The sequence below is a fragment of the Pungitius pungitius genome, chromosome 4 (genome assembly GCF_949316345.1).
Source record: "Pungitius pungitius chromosome 4, fPunPun2.1, whole genome shotgun sequence".
Taxonomy (NCBI): Eukaryota; Metazoa; Chordata; class Actinopteri; order Perciformes; family Gasterosteidae; genus Pungitius; species Pungitius pungitius.
In genome coordinates this window covers 608,919-630,524 of record NC_084903.1, presented here as the reverse complement: position 1 = coordinate 630,524, position 21,606 = coordinate 608,919, and the positions used below count along the sequence as shown (strand labels likewise).

The following is a 21,606-nucleotide window of genomic DNA, read 5'->3' as shown; positions in this document are numbered from 1 at the left end:
GGAGGGTATTCTGCACAAGTCTGGCTGAGACGGCAGCTTCATGTCTTGCTAAGTGGGGATCCCCTCCAAAAATACTTTAGTTTGGATTGTGCAGGATCCGTTGCATGACATATTTAATGACCCTCCAAGAACCTCCATCTGATGGACCACGACAGCTTTTTTTTTACTGCCCGTAAGAGCGTCGTCCGGCGGTTGCCGCCGTTGTGCGCTGAAATAATGACAATAAGATGGATGGATTGCAGCGGAGGAATGATTCTCAGTTTCCTCTGAGACACAATGACTTGTTATAGTTGTACTGAAGAGTACAAAAGATAACCATAATAATGCAGTTTAATACAAGATTCATTTTAAATGTCCACATTTGTTTACATTTTGTTTAGTTTTTGTTTCGCAGATGGCAAATTATTTTAGAAACCTATTCCTCTTTATTCCATTTGAAAAGTGAAAGTCAATGGACATCAACAAGTCTTTAATTCACATCATTTACCCCCCTCAATGTGTTTTCACCCCGAACTATAACAGCGAAGTTGGGTTTTTAGGCCTCTCTTTTTTCATTATAGGTTCGTTTGCCAATTTGTTCAGTCACTTCTCCAGTCGATTAATCTGCTCGCATTGTAAACACTCTTAAACAGCGAGAAATGCCCCAAACATCTACATTAACGGTTTGTATTTACATTTGCAGGCGGAACTAGAGGGAAAAGCAGGAGAGTTTCGACCCGGACACGTGTTCCGGTTGCACCGCATGCACTGTGGTTCTTCGAGGTGTATCGATGCGAGTCGCTATACTTGTGTTGCTCCTCACTTATCAGACTTGGTAAAGCAAGTATCACTTCATATTACGTCATTTACGCTCTTCATCACAATAACACAGTGATATCGTCTAATTATTTGCAAATTGAAGAACTTGTATCCTTTGATTACTCTTCATTGCAGTGTACCGTTAATCGTCAGTAAAAACGCTTATTTATTGCTGTGCATTTGCGTCTAAATGTATAGTTTTCCTGCTCTACAACGAATTTTCCGAAGCATGCTTTGAGGTTATTTCAGATTTACGCATGTAGTAAATAAATACTAATACACTTTACACGTAGATCCAGTAGTTTGCATGTTCTTAACGCATTAATTCGGAATAGATAGGATGCACCTAAATGCTGATATACTGTCACTTATCCAGCTGCAGTCAGCATTAAGAATAAAATCCTTTGTCTGGTTCTTTTTCATAAACACCGAAGTGTCACAGATCGCCACCAGATTGGTAGAATCATTTCTGGACCTCTTCCAGTTGTGTCTGTCTAGCTGCCATCCAGCATGACTTTCCTTCAGGCTCACCCTCTGATGCTTGACCTCTCTGCGTCTGTGACCAGGCATGGATCAGGACACTCAACATGGCAAGTGGACCGTCTCCAGCAGCGAGGATGATGACGAGGCGATTCCTCTCTCTGGGACTACAACTGCAGGGCCCCCCCGACCCGCTGCGTCCGGTCACAGCTCACCCCCCGGCCCCAAACTGGAACCGGTGGCAGCCACTGTGGAGGTGAAACCAGAACCGGTCGACCCCCCCGCTGCATCCTCACTCGCCGTTGGCTCTGAGGCCAGACAGTCGCCATTGACTAACCAGTTGAGTCCAGTGAAGTTTGAAACCAGTCCGTCCTTGGCTGGAAAGCGGAAGAAGGAGCCGTCGGACGGCTCGGGCTGGGCTCTCTCAGACAGTGACGACGATGATGATGGAGATGTGAAGAGGAAGAGCCTCGGTAAGAAGGCCCCTCCCAGCCCCAAGAAGAAGAAACAGAAGGCGGAGACCGAGCGCCCTCCGAGTCCCTACGGTCGCCTCTACGTCGACGACCCGGAGGACTTCTTTGAGTCCAGTGTTCCTTGTCTGGATGACACCTACAGGTTTTACCTCACTAAGGTCACAGGTCTGGACAGGAAGTACAACAGCGGGGCTCTGCACATCAGAGGTGAGAAGAGCTTCACTTGGGATCATGTGGTGCATATAGGTTAGTTAGGGTAACAATGAAACATTGCTTTTGATCACTCAATGTTGCAAGTGTAGAACCCAGACCGACAAGTTGTCGGACATCACTTATCCACTCCAAATCATCTTCATCCGTCCAGTAGCGTTGCTAGGCGACGAGCAGTAGAGAGATGGTTGTGACAGGAAGCTCCCAGTCTGAGTCTGTGGAACAGAGAGAAAGTGAAGGAAAAGCTAAGAAGGCTTTCTGGGTGGGTGGAGGCCTCTTATTTCTATTATTTTTGAATGACTCGAGTGTGGCTCTGCTGGTGGGTTCATTCTTTTTTGTTATGTCATTTCATGAAATGGCATCAGGTCGACCCGGTAGGTAGGAAACCCTCTGAAGGTGAAGGTCCTAGTTCACTGTCTTTGCCTTCAGCCTACAGCTGCAACCTCTCGTCACCCCTCTTTTAGACATTACATTCTGGTAACCTTCACTTTTCCTTACATCTAGACATTCTCTCGCCATTATTTGGGACCCTGAAAGAGTCCGTTCAGGTGAGTAGAGTTATTTTTTAGCCATAGTGGTTGCATGACAATGTGAGTCTGTTAGTCAGATAGCAGAACTTATCTAACCTTCTTGAGTTGCTGAGGATTCTTCATGCGTTTAGTGACCTTTTCTGAAAATCTCTCGGAATTCACACTCACTGACACTCGCCTCGGGACACACTGAAATATGTTCCTTTCAAATTCTTTCGAATGACTGCTGTGTCCATCTTTCCTATCAGGGTCACAGGGGAATCTTTACATTCACACAATTGTTCTCTTTCTTCGTAGTTTAACTACTGCTTCGATATTGCCTGGATGGTTAAGCAGTACCCATCAGAGTTCAGGTAGGTTCTGCCTCTGCTTTGCTGGAGGAGTTAGTTTGGACTTTTCTTTAAAGGTGACTCACAGTTTAAAGGAGATCGCCGTGGCGTTCACAGGGACCGCCCAGTTCTGATCGTGCACGGAGATAAGCGGGAGGCCAAGGCCCGGCTGCTCCAGCAGGCTACATCTTATCCACATGTCCGCTTCTGCCAGGTACGGACTCTCCACCATAGGACACAGTTGGGTCCTGTTAATAAGGTCCAAGATTTTCCCTTTCCAATTGGACTGATGCACTCTCCCTGACAGGCCAAGCTGGATATTGCTTTTGGAACCCACCACACGTAAGCTTTCCTCTGACGAGACGTACATTGCAGATTTAACCGGCCTTTTTGTTGGTGCCCTATAAAGCAGAGACATGTGTGTCACTGCAGGAAGATGATGTTGCTGTGGTACGAGGAAGGCTTCAGAGTCATCATTATGACTTCCAACCTCATCAGAGCCGACTGGTACCAGAAAACACAAGGGTGAGTCCGCCCGCTGTAGAAGGGAATGTTTCCGAGGAAAAGATGAGGTCGTCCCACTTGGGGACGATGCTAGTGCCCCATCGTTTCCAGTCTCCCCCTGAAAATATCATTTCCCAACCAGGATGTGGATGAGCCCCGTGTTTCCACGGTTACCAGAGGGCTCCGGCGAAAGTGCAGGTGAGTCTCCGACCTTCTTCAAGAGGGACCTGCTGGAGTACCTGGCGTCGTATCGAGCACCAGAACTGGAGGAGTGGATCCTGAGAATCAAAGAGCACGACCTGTCAGAGGCCCGGTAAGCACGAGACACGCACAGAGACCCCTATGCAGCTCCGGATCTTATGTACTCTGATGGGAGCTGTCAGATGACCATAACTGAATTGGGTATAGAAGAAACGTTCAGCTAAACGATGGCCCTGCCACATTCAGCGCAGCAATCTCGATTGACTCTTTTTGTTCCTCGCATATCTTCTGTCGTCAGGGTTTATTTGGTCGGCTCGACACCGGGAAGATATGTTGGCTCGGACATGGAGAGATGGGGCCACCTGAGGCTGAGGAAGGTAAAGATTTCTCCCCCAAACCGATTAGAAGGCCTCAAGCCTTAATTAACAGCATCTAATCGTTGCTAGGTGACCTCCAGAGGCACTCGCAGCACTTTAAATGAAGAAAGGTAACAACGTGCTGTGTAACTGGGCCTTCTTCTCCTTGTCGTTGTCTCAGCTGTTGGCTGCGCACACAGATCCTGTTCCCGGGGAGGAGAGGTGGCCTGTGATTGGCCAGTTCTCCAGCATCGGCTCAATGGGACCGGATAAGACCAAATGGTTGACGGGGGAATTTCAGCGCACTATGACCACGCTGGGGAACTCCTCTCTTCGTACAGACCCCCCCTTGCACTTGGTATGTTCCTGCAGAACACACTCCAGCCTCGATGGTTCGGTGCAGCATTCAAAGCTGGGGAGAGATGATATGATGTAAATTGGTTTAGCCTGCGTCTGATGCTGCTATGTTGTCTAATGGAGGTATTAGATACTAGATGGCATTTGCCTCAGCCTTTATGGTGGTCGATAGTTTTCACATATCCTTCCGGCAAGACAATCGAAAAAAGTTAAACCCTACCCACTTGGCTGCTGGCAATACTGACTTATTTCTTACATTTAATGCACTGTCTAAGACAGAAATAAATTAAAGTGAGACTACATGACCATTAAAAAAATAAGTATTACTTCCTTTCTCTTACATATAAAAAAGTAAAAATATATACGGCGTATATATTTTTACTTTTTCATATTTCGCGTATATTATACGCAATAAAACACATATAGATATAGATAGATATTCTATATATACAGATAAAACCAGATATAACCTATAGTGTTTGGTGATTGGTTCATCTTTTGCAGGTGTATCCAGCAGTTGAAGATGTGAGGACCAGTTTAGAAGGTTATCCGGGTGAGCAATGTTTTTTATTTGTATTTCTTCCTTTCAAAATTGAAATAGTTTGTAATGTTTAATGTTTTAAAGGTCACAGCCTTTAATCTATGCACAGCATGATCACTTTTAGAGTCTTTCAGTCTACTTTTTTTGTTTTGTTGTTCGTACCCATCTAATGTCTCCATTGATCTGGCGTCTGATGATGTCTGCTGAACGTTTTCGTCCTCCAGCGGGCGGCTCTCTGCCCTACAGCGTCCAGACGGCTCAGAAACAACTCTGGCTCCACGCCTTCTTCCAGTAAGTTCACTTCTATCAACCTCTATTCAAATTGGTTGGCTAGTCATGACGTCCTCCTTTTTTAATTCACAATCCCCGTATCACACCCAAGTAGCAGCATGCACTATAACGAGGTTACACACACTTTAATCGCTTTAATTTGGTCACTTTAAGCTTAGTCCGTAACTGTTGATACAGCCATATTCACATGTATACATTCCAAGTTCATTTTTACAGATGTGTGTGTGTGTGTCTGTGTGTGTAGCCGTTGGAAGGCCACTGCAACAGGAAGGAGTCACGCCATGCCACACATCAAGACATACATGCGGGCGTCACCGGATTTCTCTCAGCTGGCCTGGTTCCTCGTCACAAGGTGTGTGTTTGCGCTCCAGCTTTACATTTGCTGCGTATTTGTACATGACATTTCCACGCTGGTTCGCTTATATTTTACATGTTAACTACTGCTGGAACTGTTGTGGTAACCCTTAAATAAATGGTTCCAATAAAGTTAAAAATAAATGTAAATGCATTATGAAAAACTTTAAATAGATTATCACTGTTCTTCCTTCATTCTTCACTGTCTTTTTTATGGTTTATATAAATCCATTTTTTAAATTATAAATCAACAATTTTTAGTCCATTTTTGCTGCCAGCAGCTCTGCGTTCTAGATTAATTTGAAATACAATCCCACTAAAAAAAAGTGATAATTGTATGATGATTAATATGGCGTATTACACCTTGTTTATTTCAATGTGTGTTTCAGTGCCAACCTGTCCAAAGCAGCCTGGGGTGCGCTGGAGAAGAAAAACACTCAGGTGATGGTCCGCTCATACGAGCTGGGAGTCCTCTACGTGCCCTCTGCCTTTGTAAGAACAACACACGGAACAACACTCAGAACAACACACGGACCAACACTCAGAACAACACACGGACCAACACACAGAACAACACACGGACCAACACACGGACCAACACACAGAACAACACACGGACCAACACTCAGAACAACACACGGACCAACACTCAGAACAACACACGGACCAACACTCAGAACAACACACGGACCAACACTCAGAACAACACACGGACCAACACACAGAACAACACACGGACCAACACACAGAACAACACACAGAACAACACACGGACCAACACACGGACCCACACACGGACCCACACACGGACCCACACACGGACCCACACACGGACCAACACACGGAACAACACACGGAACAACACACGGAACAACACACGGAACAACACACGGACCAACACACGGACCAACACACAGAACAACACACGGACCAACACACGGACCAACACACAGAACAACACACGGACCAACACTCAGAACAACACACGGACCAACACTCAGAACAACACACGGACCAACACTCAGAACAACACACGGACCAACACACAGAACAACACACGGACCAACACACAGAACAACACACAGAACAACACACGGACCAACACACGGACCCACACACGGACCCACACACGGACCCACACACGGACCCACACACGGACCAACACACGGACCAACACACGGACCCACACACGGACCCACACACGGACCCACACACGGAACAACACACGGAACAACACACGGAACAACACACAGAGCAACACACGGACCAACACACAGAACAACACACGGAACAACACACAGAGCAACACACGGAACAACACACGGAACAACACACGGAACAACACACGGAACAACACACGGAACAACACACAGAGCAACACACGGACCAACACACAGAACAACACACGGAACAACACACAGAGCAACACACGGACCCACACACGAAACAGGGAACATTTACAGAGTGACGTCTGGTTTTCTCTTTTCAGAACATGAAGACATTTCCAGTTCAAAGAAATCCGTTTCCTGTCTCCTCATCATCCAGCGGCTTCCCTGTGCCCTTTGACCTCCCCCCCGCCTGCTACTCTCCTGAAGGTACAGAACAGAAGTGTTTCTGTATTTATTTATATTGGGACCGGATTCTTCTGTTGGTTAAAATACCACACGGCCTCGTACGCCGCTTCCACTCATTTCTCTCTGAAAATGATGACATGACAATGACTCATTTTTAATACTTGGGTTTTAGTGCTTTACTGAACTCCACCGTGTTTACGTCACATCCGCGAACAAGGCCGGGGGAACTGCAGTTAGTGTGACATCTAGTGGGTGAAAGAGTTTAAAACTGTAAAGTATGATTAGTTGAGTAGTCACGTATCTCTGGGTCCCGGGCTGTTGATTACCTCTGTGTGGGGCGTGCTCTGCTGCGCCACTCAAACGCTCAATGAGGACGACATCATGCTGCCGTTGCAACTTTTGTCCGATTTTAAGTTATGAAACAATGTGACCGGCCTCTTGTCTCTCTTTGTTCAGATCAGCCTTGGATCTGGAACATTCCGTACAGCCAGGCTCCCGACACGAACGGCAACATCTGGATTCCCTCCTGAACACACACACACACACACAGACCTCTCTGTTACTTTACCACTGCTGTTTGTGATTGACACTACTATAGTTACAGTAGTTATTAGTTGTCAGTAACATTTATTTTTTATATTTTATACCAGACTGTAGATTCATGTTTTTTCTACCAATAAATAAAATGCTGTCATCATTGACCAGGTGTGTTACTATGTGGTAAAAGGATTTCACTGTGAATGCACACATAGAACATAGAACGTTGTGCATCTTGTGGAGGGTTAAAAGTTATGTAACAAACCACATTATTTGTGGTCAGCACCGCTGGACTGCAGTACTTTAACCCGCCAGGTTGATAATTGTACTCCTATGGTCTCTCAGCGGTTAATTTATCACTGATTCAGCAGCTATAATGAATGCGCTCTGTGTAATGAGCTCAAGTCACTGGTCTAGCGAAGGGTCACCCAGTTCTCTCCGTTCCTGAAACACACTACTGGCACTTTCTGTAAAGGAGTTAAGACCCTCCGAGCAGCTTCAGATCACCCACAAAACTGCCCCTGTGCTTTCTGCTCATTGTGTAATGCTATGACCCCCCCCCCCCCCCCACCGTCTGGTTCCATCGTGTGCAGTTCTGAAGGACTTATAGCAACAATTAAATCATTTTTAATTCTGCTGGATAATCATTAAAATAGTATCTAAATGGGTAAACTGCAATGCATGCAACACATGGATAAAGAAAAGGCAATTTGGGAAAAGGAAGGTTGGAGTTGATTCTGAAGGAATTACCTCCCTAACCCTAAGCGCTCCAAAGTATTCAACATGAACAAAGACATATTAACAGAAACACGCTCATGTCGCGTCCCTCGTTGTCAACACACGTGAGGGAGCATAAGCTGATATTTGCATAGACGTCCAGTTGTTCCAGGTGTGCTCTGCCAACCGGCCGCGCGTACAGTAAGTTCTGCAAACTGCGACTCCCATCGTTCCTTGCGTCATTGTGTCAACATGGCGCCTGTCTGCCGGACAAAAGGCGAATCCGTCTGACGGAGGATTGAAACCCAATTAGAGACAGAGGAGACATTTTGGGAAGACTGTCAGCGTCCGTGTGTCCCGAGGCGAGAGATATATGGTCAGACACACGACTGCGGAGGCTCTTGGACTGGGATATTAAGGTGAGTTCGGTCCCGCTGCTCCCACTACCGCCGCCTTAAAGCAATCCCGCTGCCCGATACGTTTCCTTTTCTCCGCGCGGTGATGACTCAAAACTCCCCCCAAAAACACAGAGCCAGAGAGAAGAAATGCGCTGCGGCGTTCGGCTCCGCGGGGTTCTGTTCACGTTCACTCAGCCCGACGATAAACAGCCGGCTTGTGATTCGGCACCAACAAACAGTTCGTCCAACACAATGTCAACTTTTCCCGTGTGTCCACAACGCTCGCGACCGCGGTCATCGCGGGGACCGAGCGTCACAAACACCGCGTTCCGTGGCGCGTGGAAAGGCTAAGTTTATTTTAGACACGCCGGATTGACAGGTTGTCCTTCGCCATCCACAAAAACGTCCAAAGACACGCCATGTCGGGCGTGCTGCTCCTCGCGGAGCCGGGGGGGGGATTAAAATCCCAGTTTTTCCAATGGGATCAGGCGTGAAAGTCGGTCGAGGGATCGCTTTGCATCGGGGCCGCCTCGGCATTTGATCCAGCTGTTTTAATCCATGGTTAAATGTCGGGGCCGGGCACAGTTAAAGTTGCTTGCTGTAAATGAAATGCTGAGCTGGCGCATGTCTGCAGCCGGGATGCGATGCCACGTCTGGTGGAGGATCTTAGGTCGCAGGTTCCAGGCAAACATCTACAACGTTAGTTCCGCATCTATTGACTGAACAACCAAGTTCGAGCCTCTGCTTGCGTGCTTTGGGGTTTGTCGGGGAGGTAAAGAGTGAAGTTGCAGCCTACAGAGACGATCCCAGAGTTCATTGATGGATCACAATGTCATGGCTAATTGTGTTTGAGAAGGTCAGAGGTCAGGTCAAGTTCAGCGACAGAGCAGCTGGAGCTGGTTGGTGTTCAGTGTCTTGCTCAATGAAACCTCCGGATTTGAGTGGAACTGTTCAAATATTACGTGTGTGTGTGTGTGTGTGTGTGTGTGTGTGTGTGTGTGTGGTTCCACGTTGGGACACACTTCCTGCCGATCGCTGAAGGAATTGAACAGTCTGTGTCATGTCTTCACCCTCCAACACCACATTCTGAAATGTACTATTTTCCATTTTTGGAACCATAAACCAGTCATTGGGCAGGTCTTTGAAGGGCCTTTTCCTGCCGGTACTCGATACAAAGCCACATCTCCAACGGGTCTCATTGGCGCCGTCTCGGCTCCTGTAGGAGCCAACGATAAAACTCCCAGCGATGGAGCTAAAGTCAGCGCCTGAAACACCGCGTCACAGGAGACGCGCGTCATGTCGGAGGTCAGAACAGGGATGAAGGCAACTAATTTAGCCTCTTTTTTAATTTTTTAATTTAGTGGCAAGTGAATGCATCTGAGGGGGTGGGGGGGGGGTCTTAACAAGCAGAGACAGAACTTTGCACTGTTTTGATGAGAAGTCTGTATGTCGGGGCAGGTCAGTGCTGTCAATTGCACTCGGATCCTTTTGATCATCGCAAATTAGACAGAATCCGGCCACCTTTATATTTGTTGTTGTTGTCTTGTTGTAGTTCTCACAACAAGTGCACGTTGAGCACCTGGAGTCAGGTCATTCTAGAAACGCAGTGTCTTAGAGTCGTCGTCATACACCTGGCCTACTGCTCGCAGTATTTGAATCCTTTCTGTGGTAGAAATGGAATGTGTTGTACATGTTTTACGCTGTTCAATCCGTACACATGACATCCTTTGTAGTCTGTGCACCAGGAGAGGGATTCCTCCTACGGTGTCTTCCCCCCTCTAGTTTTTGGGGTACTTTTGGGACAGAGAATGTTGCATGTGTGTAGAGCCGGCTGAGGCAAATTTGCAATTTAGGGCTATACAAAATAAAATGAATTGAATTGAAACATTCGTATTGCTAACCAAAGGTTCCCACAATCAATAAAAAATCATAACCCCATTTTTCCAGCATTGATTCAGTTCTTTGCACGCTCGGATAAATGTGGCCTAAACCACACAGACTTTGGTATGAAAGGAACAAGTGCTAATTCTCTACAAAGTGTTTGTATCATCAGTTCTGTAAAGAGCTCAAAAAGACCTTAAGCGAGGATCCATAAATACCTCGAGATGATGGAAATCATGTTATTGTTAATTTGCAATGAAATACTGTAAAGCGATCGGTTGTTGTGAACTGAAAACATAATAGTCGAGCCCATCTTTATTCTTTTAATGTAGCCGTATGGAACGCGTGTATCAGGCGTAACTCGTATAGCGTGACTCATCCTCTGCAGCAGGGAGAGAAAGTATGGAGCTTGGCAGCCTTAGATGTAAATTCTTTTGGCATTTTTCCCGAGAGACACACACACACACACACATACCCCCACACCCTCACCCACCCCCCTTCTATATAAGTGTTGACACGTATGCTATGCTGACTTTGATTTTCGGCTCTAGCTCGTGTTTGTCCTCGGCGTCAGAAAGAAAATCATCAAGACTGATGCATTATGGGTTGAAATGGTATGAAATCCGTGTGTTGGTTAAAGCCACAATGTAGCGAGCATGTTTTTGGTTTGAATACATACCATACATCATAATAGGAGGGCCACATTGTGTGCTTATACGGCTGGGAGACGTATCTACTTAGATTGAAGCCGTATTTAATCTGCAGGAATGCATTGTATATCTGAATAGCAGCTGCTGAGCCCTGACGTCGGTGTGTGTGTGTGTGTGTGTGTGTGTGTGTGTGTGGTAAATCTGCAGGCAGGAAGCTAACAGATGTGACTGTTCTTCCATTTTGTTCTGTGATTGCCTCCTTAACGGGGATGTGAAGCTCAGCTTTTGCAGAGAGGTCACCAATGACTACAAGATGTATGTATGAATCAGGGGAAGAAGATGCGAATCGTCTTTACAACAAGCGCCATTTCTGACAAGATTCATGGCAGGCATTTATGCGCAAGACACAGTGTGTGTGTGTGTGTGTGTGTGAGAATTTCCTCTGCACAGTATATCTTAACATTAATTGAAACAGGAAGTCACATTGAGATTAAAAACATCTTTTACATACGCATAACAGGACAACATTTTCAGATTACGCCAGAGATCAACAATAGATATGATCAAAGAAAAGACAACTGCAGATAGTTTTTAAGTTTAAATGTATTTCAAGAGCAAAGCTTTGCCTGCAAAAGGTTTTAAGAACCGTAAGGGACCGTCTTTTTGACACCAAATAAAGCCATTTGTGCAAGATTAGGAAAACAATCTAATAGGCTGCACAGGACCTTTTAAAGGAACAGTGTGTAACACACAGGTGGATTTATTGGCTATTTAAATCCTCTCTTCGGAGTGTGTAATGAGCCATTGAGTTATCGTGTTCTCTGTGAGCATAGACCGAGCCGTCCATATCTACACAGACATGTTGCACTGCCTGTGAGGGCCGGGAACGCCGTGTCAACGGCCCGCTGCGTGTGATTATGAGGTGACCGTTGATGAGTCCTGACGTTAATAGTGCTATTTATTGTTCTGAAGTGGGAATCGTCACACACACACACACACACACACACACACACACACACACACACACACACACACACACACACACACACACACACACAGTGGGTTGATGTGAAACAACATTACGTCCAGGTAATGAAACATTTTAAATTAAAAATGGAACACTTTATCTGTCCAGTGAGTGTTAAAATGTAACAAAAATCCAACCTTATTTCAACGGGGTCCGTCTGTTGTCTCTCACACAAGCACAAGCAAATTAGCTTGACTAAAAGCGTTTTTTTATTCATACAAACAAGCTAAAACAACAAGTGGCTGCTAGTCTCAGCATTAGTTTGTACTTGTACGCTTCTCAGCTGGCAGAGATGAAGCTGCCCCCCTCCCACTGCCAGCGATACCTGCAGGCAGTGAATCAGCTGAGGGGGGAGAAGACGGGAGGAATCACTGATACCAGCCGATACGTTTGTGTTCTTCATTCTGTTGCTGTAACATTATTTACTATAATACCTGTTCACCTGATATTTAGTTGTTTTTAAAAAGCAATTCTAAGAACAGAGTATAGATGAGAGTAACCCCTAGTAGTAAACCTATCCCAAAGATACCTGTCCCTACATGAAGGCCGTGTAAATGTATGTAGGTGCATTCAGTTTGCTGCAATCTGCAATCTCACCATTAGATGCCACTTCATCTTTCACACGGCTCACAATCCAGTAAAGAAATGGACATTTTAATGCAGTGATGCCTTTTTTTCTTGCATAAACGAAAACCTATATAGCATAGTATTGTTTCTTTGGTTTGGTCTGTATGTAAGACGGGAGTCCCCTGCTCTGGATGCTGTATATCTGTCTCCATCTTGGTGTGGCGAGGATGAACCGATGGAACAACGCACCGTAATGGAAATAAGTCCCGGATTTGGTTTTGTGATCCCTGCCAGTTTCTCTGTAACATTTTCCTTTTTCTGTCATGATGCTGTCATCGGGGGGGGGCTCATTCTGGACGTCGTTGCGTGTTTAGCTCTCTGCCAGGGAGCAGCGAGCTGATTGGCGTAGGGAGCAGACGGGGACGTAAGGTTCCTCCTGGGTGTAGACGGGACCCGATCCGTTTGCAGCAGCGTAGAAGCTGATCTTTGCCGTACTGTCCTTCTTGTCCTCCAGGATGTTCCAGCAGTGCGAGGAGCCTCGTTTCACCATCGAGCAGATAGACCTCCTCCAGAGGTTAAGGAGGACCGGCATCAGGCAGACGGAGGTCCTCCACGCCCTGGACACGCTGGACCACTTGGACCGCCAACATGGACGCAAGCTGACCCACAAACCTCCCTACGCGCCTCCCTCCTCCTCCTTGTCTTCCTGCAGCGCCGCCATCGCCTCCTCCTCCATGACCTCCACCTCCACCCAGACAAGTTTCCCCAACAACCGGCTCTCGCTGTCCCCCAACAGCAACAACTTCGACAACGCCTCCCCGCCTCCGCCGATCCCGGCGGCCTCGCCGGTCGCCATGGCGGCGGTAGTCCAGAACGGCCTGGCCGCCGTCGGCAACGGGAAGCTGTCCCCGCCCCGGTTTCCTCTCGCCGTGGTTGGCGGCGGCGTGGCGGCGCCGGGCTACGGGTTTGAGACCAGCGAGGAGGACATCGATGTTGACGACAAGGTGGAAGACTTGATGAGGTAAGACCACACGGTTTCTCAACTGAAGGACATTTCTCCAATGCATAGACTGGTTCTTACAGGTCTGCAAACTGCACTCGTAGTTTGCAGCATTTCCTTAGAGTGACGACAAACCTAATTATGTCAATCAAAGAGAGGCATACTGAAATGTACAAGCACCAACAACTGCATTTAGAGCCGTTGGATTAGAAATGGACCCCTGATATGATGATTATTGTGATTATCTTTTACATCACAAGGGAACATGTGGCTTTAGAGCCGGCTGGATGGTCGACATCTCTGCTGTAGCTGAAGCATTCATGGATTAATGCCTGCATACTTACAAATACTGCACACACACACACACACACACACACACCGAGTAGTGCCCCTCATCTGTAGTCTGCAGTCAGACAGCAGCAATCAGAGCCATATTGATTTGAGGGTGTGAAGATGAAATCGTAGCAGAAAGCAGCAGATATTACAGCAGCGTGTGGCCCCTGATTCCTGCACATATTCAGACTCAGCAACTGCTGCCATGAATATGTATGTGTGTGTGTGTGTGAGGATTGCAGAATCACAGCTGGTGCTGATGTACACTGAGTGTAATGTCAGATGGTCAGATGTCAGTACTTTTCCCTCTGCTTGTAGGAGGGACAGCGCTGTGATCAAAGAGGAGATCAAGTCCTTCCTGGCGAACAGGCGGATCTCCCAGGCCGTGGTCGCTCAGGTAACCGGTGAGTGTCGACGCCCTCCGCGCTTCGCCACAAGAGAGCGTCGACGTGCCTCCTGACCGTACAGATGTGCCCTGCTCCCCCCTCCAGGGATCAGTCAGAGCCGCATCTCCCACTGGCTCCTGCAGCAGGGATCGGACCTCAGCGAGCAGAAGAAACGGGCCTTCTTTCGCTGGTACCAGCTGGAGAAGTCCAACCCCGGTAACGCCACCCCCCTCTTTGTAAAAGAAACCCTGTCAATAACCAGCGTAGCGTTCCCTTAACGCTGACTGAGCGGAAATCAATCCATTCAGACTTAGCAGGACAATCCCTACTAGGGCAGAACTGGGAGGGCTTGTTATCTGTTCAACACATGTTGCACATTGTGATCAGGACCACAGACGCCCCAGACAGAAAGCGCCGGTACACCCGAGCAGAGAACGCAATTGGACCTCAGTTCATTGGTATTCATAGCTGTGGTTTCCACATGAACCAGGCGAGGTGAGTCTCGGTGTGACAGCGGAGGACGTATCAGAGAGCTGCACGTACATCGCAGTCAAAGAGTCCGTCCGGACAGAAAAGGAAGCCGTGGGACGTGTGTGTGTGTTTTGTATGGGCTTCTTGAGATGTCCCCGGTTACAGGAACTAGAGGCTGTTAACAATGGCGACATTGTTTAAGTCGAGACCAACACAGTGGAATGTACAAAGAAAGGAGCCTGTTCAGATTGTACATAATGTCTGTCTTAGTCCACCGTGTCCCCAAAGTGTCACACATCATGTATGTTCCCCCACGCCTTGAGTTTTAACTCTTCTTTGTAAACAAAGGGTGAAGATGATTTGTACACAGGAATTCTGTGCTGCTAAACCTTGTATTCTAAGGGCGGACCAGAGTGACCTCTTCACTTAAGATAAACAAGAGTCTTATTAATGTTAATTCATAACTTTTTGTCATCGCAACCTCATGATGCAGCGTACAGATTTTCCAAATCCTGTCATGTGTTGGTGCCTTCAGGTGCCACTCTGGCCATGCGAGCCGCCCCATTGGCCCTGGAGGACGTCATGGACTGGCAGCAAGCCCCGCCTCCGTTCGGCTCGCCCCCCGGGGGCTTTCGTCTGCGGCGCGGCAGCAGGTTCACCTGGAGGAAGGAGTGCCTGGCTGTCATGGAGAGGTGAGGAGGGGGGTGTGACACCGTGTGGTGTTTATTTGGCTTTGCGATTATAACTGTGTGTGTGTGTGTGTGTGTGCGCGCAGCTACTTCATTGACAACCAGTACCCTGATGAAGCGAAGAGGGAGGAGATCGCCACCGCCTGCAACGCCGTCATTCAGAAACCAGGTCAGTCAAATCAGGGAGGGTCGCCTTGGACTGAAATGATCCTTATTGTACATTTTTATTTCCTTTGCCTTTTTGGCACTGAGCTGAGACACAGACCTGCTCTGTGAAGGAGCCACGCGGTCCACATGCAACTACATGGTTATTTCTAGTTGTGTCTGTTTGGAATGACAGTTTGTTTATATAATTGTTCTGTTGTTTTTTATAATGGGGAACCCCCTCCCCCTCCCCAAAGGTGTTTTTTTGCCATGCTTTAACAGAGCATGGAAAGATGTATGTTGAAGGAAGAAGCACCAGCATTGCTTCCTAATTCAGAAAATGCAGCATCATCAGATATCTGTCAGAGTCAGAACCTCGCATTGCTGCGAAGTGACTTTCCGACCAGTGACGTTAGACACGCTTGACTGAGCCTTCAAAAGCACTCGCAGGGCGAGAATGAAGTGTGTGTGTGTGTGTGTGTGTGTGTGTGTGCGTGTCTTGCAGGAAAGAAGCTGTCTGATCTGGAGAGGGTAACGTCTCTGAAGGTCTACAACTGGTTTGCCAACCGCCGCAAAGACATCAAGAGGCGCGCCAACATTGGTAATGTCTATCCCTGTCTGTGTGTGTGTGTGTGTGTGTGTGTGTGTGTGTGTGTGTGTGTGTGTGTGTGTGTGTGTGTGTGGTTACCTTCACATGAAGCAGATACTTTAAAGTCAATGTGTGTTATCCCTGTAAGAACACACACACACACACACACAGCGGCGCTGGCGGGTCGCTTTCTTCTTCTTCTTCGCCCAGCGCGCCGCTTGAGGTCGATATGCTATGATGAGGTTTGTGTTTTTGAAGAAGCAGCCATCTTGGAGAGCCACGGCATCGAGGTTCAGAGTCCAGGCGGTCAGTCCAACAGCGACGAGGTGGACGGCAACGACTTCCCTGACCAGGTAAGCTGAGCTGGAAGGAATGCAGCCTCCGGGACAGTAAACCGAGTAAAAAGTGAGAAATAATCTGTTCTGAATCCACTTTGTGCACGCCGTTTGGACCTTCCATTTAGTCCCATATTGTGTCAGTGGAAGGACCTGCTCGTTGGTAAACCGTGTGCTGCTCTGTCACAGGGTTGCGAGGTGTCCTTATTCGACAAGAGGGCTTCAGCCAAGCAGTTTGGTTTCAGTCGCGCTGACCTGACCTCTCCAACCCAGGTACAGCCCCCCCCCCACACACACACACACACACAGGCTCCTCGCTGCAGGTGATGTACAAACCATTTCTGTAATTCATTCGCTCCACGCTCAGGTACCCACGCTGCTCCCCAGCTGGTTTTCCGTCCTCAGTAGAGGGGGCTTGTCCGGACAGCGGGGCCCGTCTCTGATTGGCCGCTCCCTGGTGTCCGGGGCGGGCCCTCAGGCGGAAGGTTCCAGATTGACGGGCGTGTCCTGGTCTCCCCCGTCGCCCTCCCTGCAGGACGAGCCCACCGTACACAGCGCACTGTCCGAGTCCCAGGACCCAATCGGTTCGGAGAAGGCGGCCGTCACTCACGGCAGCCACGCCCTGGCCAATCCGGTGGAAGGGGCGGGGCGGAATATCAGGAATGAGATCAAGACGGAAACGCTGGAGGACGACTGAAATGGGCCTCTGACATGGAGTTGTCAGAAGGATGAATGAAGCAGGATCAGAGGTGTGTTAATATGCAAGCAGATTTTATAGGAATGTAATAAGTGGGGAAAAAAAAGACCAAAAGTTGTAAAATCCAACCCTGAGATACCTCCCGACCCTACCTCCAACCACCAACCTGCTCGTATAGGGATTACTAGGTAATTATGATAAGCTTTTATTTCTTACAGTGCTCCCCAGCAGGCTGTGGAAGGTTAAAAATGCCCAAATCAATTTCTAATGCATTCTGTGATTCTGACCCACGGAAGGCAGCACACACCTGCTTTGCTTGTGTGTGGATTTGTTTTTGGCATTTTAAATCTTCCGTAGGGGCAGGGTGCATTGTGCAAGCTCCTCATGAAGCTGCATTTCTCACTGTAATAGACACGGGGCGCACTGTGATCACAACTCGACAGCCTCAAAAGACAAACGCGCCACGTTCCTTTCGACCGAAATGACCGTCACGCATTTTATCGCTGATTCTATTTCAAATGTTTCCTGTTGGTTCCTTCCAGAAGAAGAAGAGCAGAATAAGCTCTTGGAGGTCTCTGCACGTAGGTGATATTTCCTGTGGGCCCGGGACGATTTGAGATTTGGAAAACGGAAACATAGAGAATGACCCGATCCCCCCCCCCCCCCCGCCCTGGTAAAATAAGCTCAAAGTATGGAAGCAAAAATCTTTATTGAACATTTCAATGTAAAAACTACATGAAATTGAGAGGTCACCTCGATCCCTTCTGGGATTTATTGCTTATTCTTTTGACGCAAATGTTTTGTTCAGCAATTTTAATTTGTTTATTTTAATCTGATTTTTTGCACAACTTTAAATTGGAAAGAGGAGTTTAAACCACAAACGGGTGGTTATCTACAAAAATTATTATACAAATTATATACATTTAATAGTATTTAGTAGATCATTTACAATCAAGCATCTCTTTGTTTCTTAAGTGTAACACGTAATGCAAAAAAAGTTGCTCAATACATAACGTCACACAGATGACCTGCATGTGGTCAGGTGATCTGTGGTCAGTCATAACGATGGTTAGTGTAAGATAATCTACAATCACTCAGTGTGGAGGCATCCAAACAGTGTGAGGAGACCGTTTGGCTGCTGTAACGTGAACACATGCATGTGTGTGTGTGTGTGTGTGTTAACCGTGGGGTCGCCCATGTCATTTCTATTTACAGTATAGAGACGTATTTGCTTCAGATGAGACGAAGCATCAGTGTGAGTCTGTCTATGAAAGGTGAATGACGCATTAGCCAAAGTATTAAGTTGTTAATTTAGCGTATTTTCTGAGTGTGTGAGATATGCCAATCAAAGATGCATCAGATGTGTCAACTTATTGGGAGGAAATGTGTCTCCGTCTCGTGTTCGTGCTCCATTTTTGCCGTGTGTTCTAAACACATTGTCCAGTTTAAATGGTATTTTCATTTCAAATGACACTTTATCGGATCGATATGATGGTGCTCGGAGTCCCTGCTGTTGAACCAGTTACCTGATGGGTGTGAATGAGTGACAGACCAGAGCGACCACAGCAAGAACGAATAAACGAGTCAATCCAAGGAATATTTATCGCAGTGCGGCCGTTGTGGAAGTCGTTTTAATAAGGCCTCCTAAAAAAGTAAGGATTTGTGCTTTTAAAAAGGTCTACAAACCCGTTTCCATGTTAATTCACTATCTCTTTTAGCTGCGTTTTCAGTGAGCCGGCTGTTTGCTGCACGGAGGCTTCAGTGCGATTATTGGAGCCCTGAAAACACACAAAGGGGTAAAAAGGTGTCGTAGTCTGTCAGCCAAACGCAGCCGTGTCCTCATCGATGCACCGACTCCCAGCCGGAGACCGGTCATCAGTGGGGACAGAGAGGGCCTCCAGAGGGCCCAAAGCGGGCCGCATCCCAAATATTAGGCAGCAGAAGGCGAGATTTAGCCGAGTGCACATTGGTGTCTACAGGTTCTAATTGATTGTAGATTTTAACGTTTAATCTTCAGATTCCAGTCGCTGAAGAAATTCCATCCGGCTTTGAGACGTGCCTTTTTGTTTGCGCAGGTGTAGTTCTGTGACTTTTAGGTGACACATTAACACCCGCCACACTAGTTAAAGAGTAAACAAGGCTGTTACTAGGCGACCAATGGGTGAAACGTTTGAGCAACACGTGATCTGAAGGTAAAGTGCCTTATTTATTCAGCGTGATGGGACATGAAGGACTTCCACATCGGCCGTGCACTCCTCACTGTACCTGAAGGCAAGGCCTCACTTAGAGCTTCATCACCAGGTGCTTCACAGGCTCCGCTACTAGTTCAGAGTTTAAAAGACTCGACACAAATACCTCACTTCACCCCGCTCAGCTATAAGCTACACCCCCGCAGGTCCCTCCACAGCTGCTTCAATGTGAACGAGGTCACACTGCGACCGGGCTGCAGACGCCTCTCGCTGGCTGATCTCGGGTCAGAAATGTCGGCAACCTCTAAAAAGGGAAATTCCTTCTTGAACTTGATCCGATGGATATTGAGTTTGGACATAAAGGGAAGTTCCACTCCAAGGACAGGTCAGCTATCGTGGCCTTGTGCTTCCACCAAGTCCAAGAAATACTTCAGATCCTCATTCTATAGTGAGATGTTCTCCTTCATCACAACTCAACTGTGTTTTTTAGATTGAACGACATTGAGAATCAAAGCTCTTTTGCTTTAAGCGTTTGTTACTCATCATGCGTCAGTGATGTAGCGTTCTGTTTATATGAATTATGTACACCAAAATATGAAATGTACTTTTTAAATCTGCAGAGCAGAAGCCTTTCTGAGGTGAATCTTTGGGTTCATTTAAGACGATTTGCTGTTTGAGATTATTTGAGGATTTAAAACCATTTCAGTTGCTGTCTTCATGATCTCCTCGTGAGAATAAGCTTTTTTTCTGTCATTTTAAGAGCCAAAACATCTGAAAAGAAATGAAAACCAAAAGAATTCAAATGATTCCAAAAATTGACCAAGTCGTTAAAAATGGAAGAAACACAAACTCAAACCTGCGATCTTTCTGGTTTGTGATTTACAGTTGAGTTTCTGTTTGATTGGTCTTCATTTCACTTTAAGATTTGACCCTAAAATGTCTGCGTACAATGAAATGAAATGCAGTAAATAGCCTTTTTTCTTTGCTCTTCCAGTTAGATTCAGCACTTTGTTTCTGACGGTCACATGTTGCGTCTTAGTTGCTTTGAACAGTTCCATCAGCTGGTTTATTAAAGGCTGGCCTTCTATTCGCTGCTTCTTCACAGGGAAAATGTTTCAGAAGCCATTTGTCATTTTACCTTCCTGCAGCGAGACAGAGCGGTAGATTTTGGGTGTCGATCCATAGGGTCTGATCCCAGGTCTGCTGTTTGGACAAAAGGAAAGGCCCGATGATGGAGCTGGTCATGGTGGTTTCAGTCATTTCACGCCTCAGGACTCAATGAAAACATGATTTGCAGTTTCTACAAATGCTGTTTTTAATGGAGGTGAAAACATTGATTATTAAATGTATATGTACCAGTATAATGTCCTCATTCAATCAGCCAATGGCTGAACATATATATATATATACACACTAATGTTCCACTTTATCAGTCATGTAAATAGTGTTTTCCATTTCATTTAGGCAATAAAGTATTCAATAATTCTCCTTTAAGAATGAACTATCAAACCTCAGCAGGACGTTTGTTGTATCACTTTGACTTGATTTTCATCCCCTCGTTCTTTTCTATTTCAAGATTTAGTGCCTTTTTTGGACAGTAGACTGTTCTGTACTCGCTATGTAGACGATCTACATATGCCTTTTGTTACTTTCATCTGTTGGATAAACCTGATTTGTTTTTAAAAAGGTGTTTTTATTGATATTCTATTTACAAGGGAATAAACTGTGTCCTTGCAGGGTGTCTTTTTTTTGTCTCTGCGTGATGTCAAATGTGTCCCCGAATACTTCATTTCACGTCTAATCTACATTTCTGAATAAGAAAACATTTGCTGACAAGCCACATTTTAACATGTAAGACCCCCCAAACTGTTAAAACCAGTCCCCCCCAAACTGTTAAAACCAGTCCCCAATCAAGGCCCACTTACCCGCTCCATCACGTGGTCAGCTGATGCGTCTCCATGACAACGGAGCAGACTTCAACATGGCGATGAAGCCCTT

The 21,606-nt window shown here is 46.7% G+C and overlaps 2 protein-coding genes across 5 annotated transcripts; both read left to right on the top strand.

Annotated features, from left to right (window-relative positions):
* Window positions 1-350: 350 nt before the first annotated feature.
* On the top strand, window positions 351-7,692 carry tdp1 (tyrosyl-DNA phosphodiesterase 1). Of its 2 annotated transcripts, none has more exons than XM_037450111.2 (16): window positions 351-814; window positions 1,365-1,958; window positions 2,466-2,509; window positions 2,789-2,844; window positions 2,938-3,034; window positions 3,128-3,162; window positions 3,253-3,345; window positions 3,467-3,637; window positions 3,824-3,902; window positions 4,063-4,239; window positions 4,743-4,791; window positions 5,004-5,070; window positions 5,315-5,422; window positions 5,814-5,916; window positions 6,914-7,019; window positions 7,455-7,692. In XM_037450111.2, exons 2-16 carry the CDS (start codon window positions 1,367-1,369, stop codon window positions 7,526-7,528), a joined length of 1,851 nt encoding a protein of 616 aa, XP_037306008.2. In that variant the 5' UTR covers window positions 351-814; window positions 1,365-1,366; the 3' UTR covers window positions 7,529-7,692. The 2 variants fall into 2 exon arrangements, with proteins under 2 accessions (XP_037306008.2, XP_037305999.2); XM_037450102.2 differs by having other exon boundaries at window positions 351-819.
* A 787-nt stretch (window positions 7,693-8,479) lies between these two features.
* Window positions 8,480-21,344, top strand: LOC119195289 (homeobox-containing protein 1-like). Of its 3 annotated transcripts, none has more exons than XM_037450134.2 (10): window positions 8,480-8,671; window positions 13,290-13,796; window positions 14,427-14,512; window positions 14,600-14,710; window positions 15,501-15,657; window positions 15,741-15,823; window positions 16,304-16,399; window positions 16,652-16,740; window positions 16,912-16,995; window positions 17,090-21,344. In XM_037450134.2, exons 2-10 carry the CDS (start codon window positions 13,291-13,293, stop codon window positions 17,417-17,419), a joined length of 1,542 nt encoding a protein of 513 aa, XP_037306031.2. In that variant the 5' UTR covers window positions 8,480-8,671; window position 13,290; the 3' UTR covers window positions 17,420-21,344. The 3 variants fall into 3 exon arrangements, with proteins under 3 accessions (XP_037306031.2, XP_037306020.2, XP_037306026.2); XM_037450123.2 differs by having other exon boundaries at window positions 16,646-16,740; XM_037450129.2 differs by having other exon boundaries at window positions 8,481-8,671; window positions 16,649-16,740.
* The last annotated feature ends 262 nt before the right edge of the window (window positions 21,345-21,606 follow it).

Coding starts and splice junctions, on each gene's coding strand:
- tdp1 (XM_037450111.2), top strand. CDS start 1,367: ATGGATCAGGACACTCAACATGGCAAGTGGACCGTCTCCAGCAGCGAG. Junction 2,845..2,937: donor CAGTACCCATCAGAGTTCAG/GTAGGTTCTGCC, acceptor TGGCGTTCACAG/GGACCGCCCAGTTCTGATCG. Junction 7,020..7,454: donor CGCCTGCTACTCTCCTGAAG/GTACAGAACAGA, acceptor CTCTTTGTTCAG/ATCAGCCTTGGATCTGGAAC.
- LOC119195289 (XM_037450123.2), top strand. CDS start 13,291: ATGTTCCAGCAGTGCGAGGAGCCTCGTTTCACCATCGAGCAGATAGAC. Junction 14,513..14,599: donor CGTGGTCGCTCAGGTAACCG/GTGAGTGTCGAC, acceptor TCCCCCCTCCAG/GGATCAGTCAGAGCCGCATC. Junction 16,400..16,645: donor CAAGAGGCGCGCCAACATTG/GTAATGTCTATC, acceptor GTGTTTTTGAAG/AAGCAGCCATCTTGGAGAGC.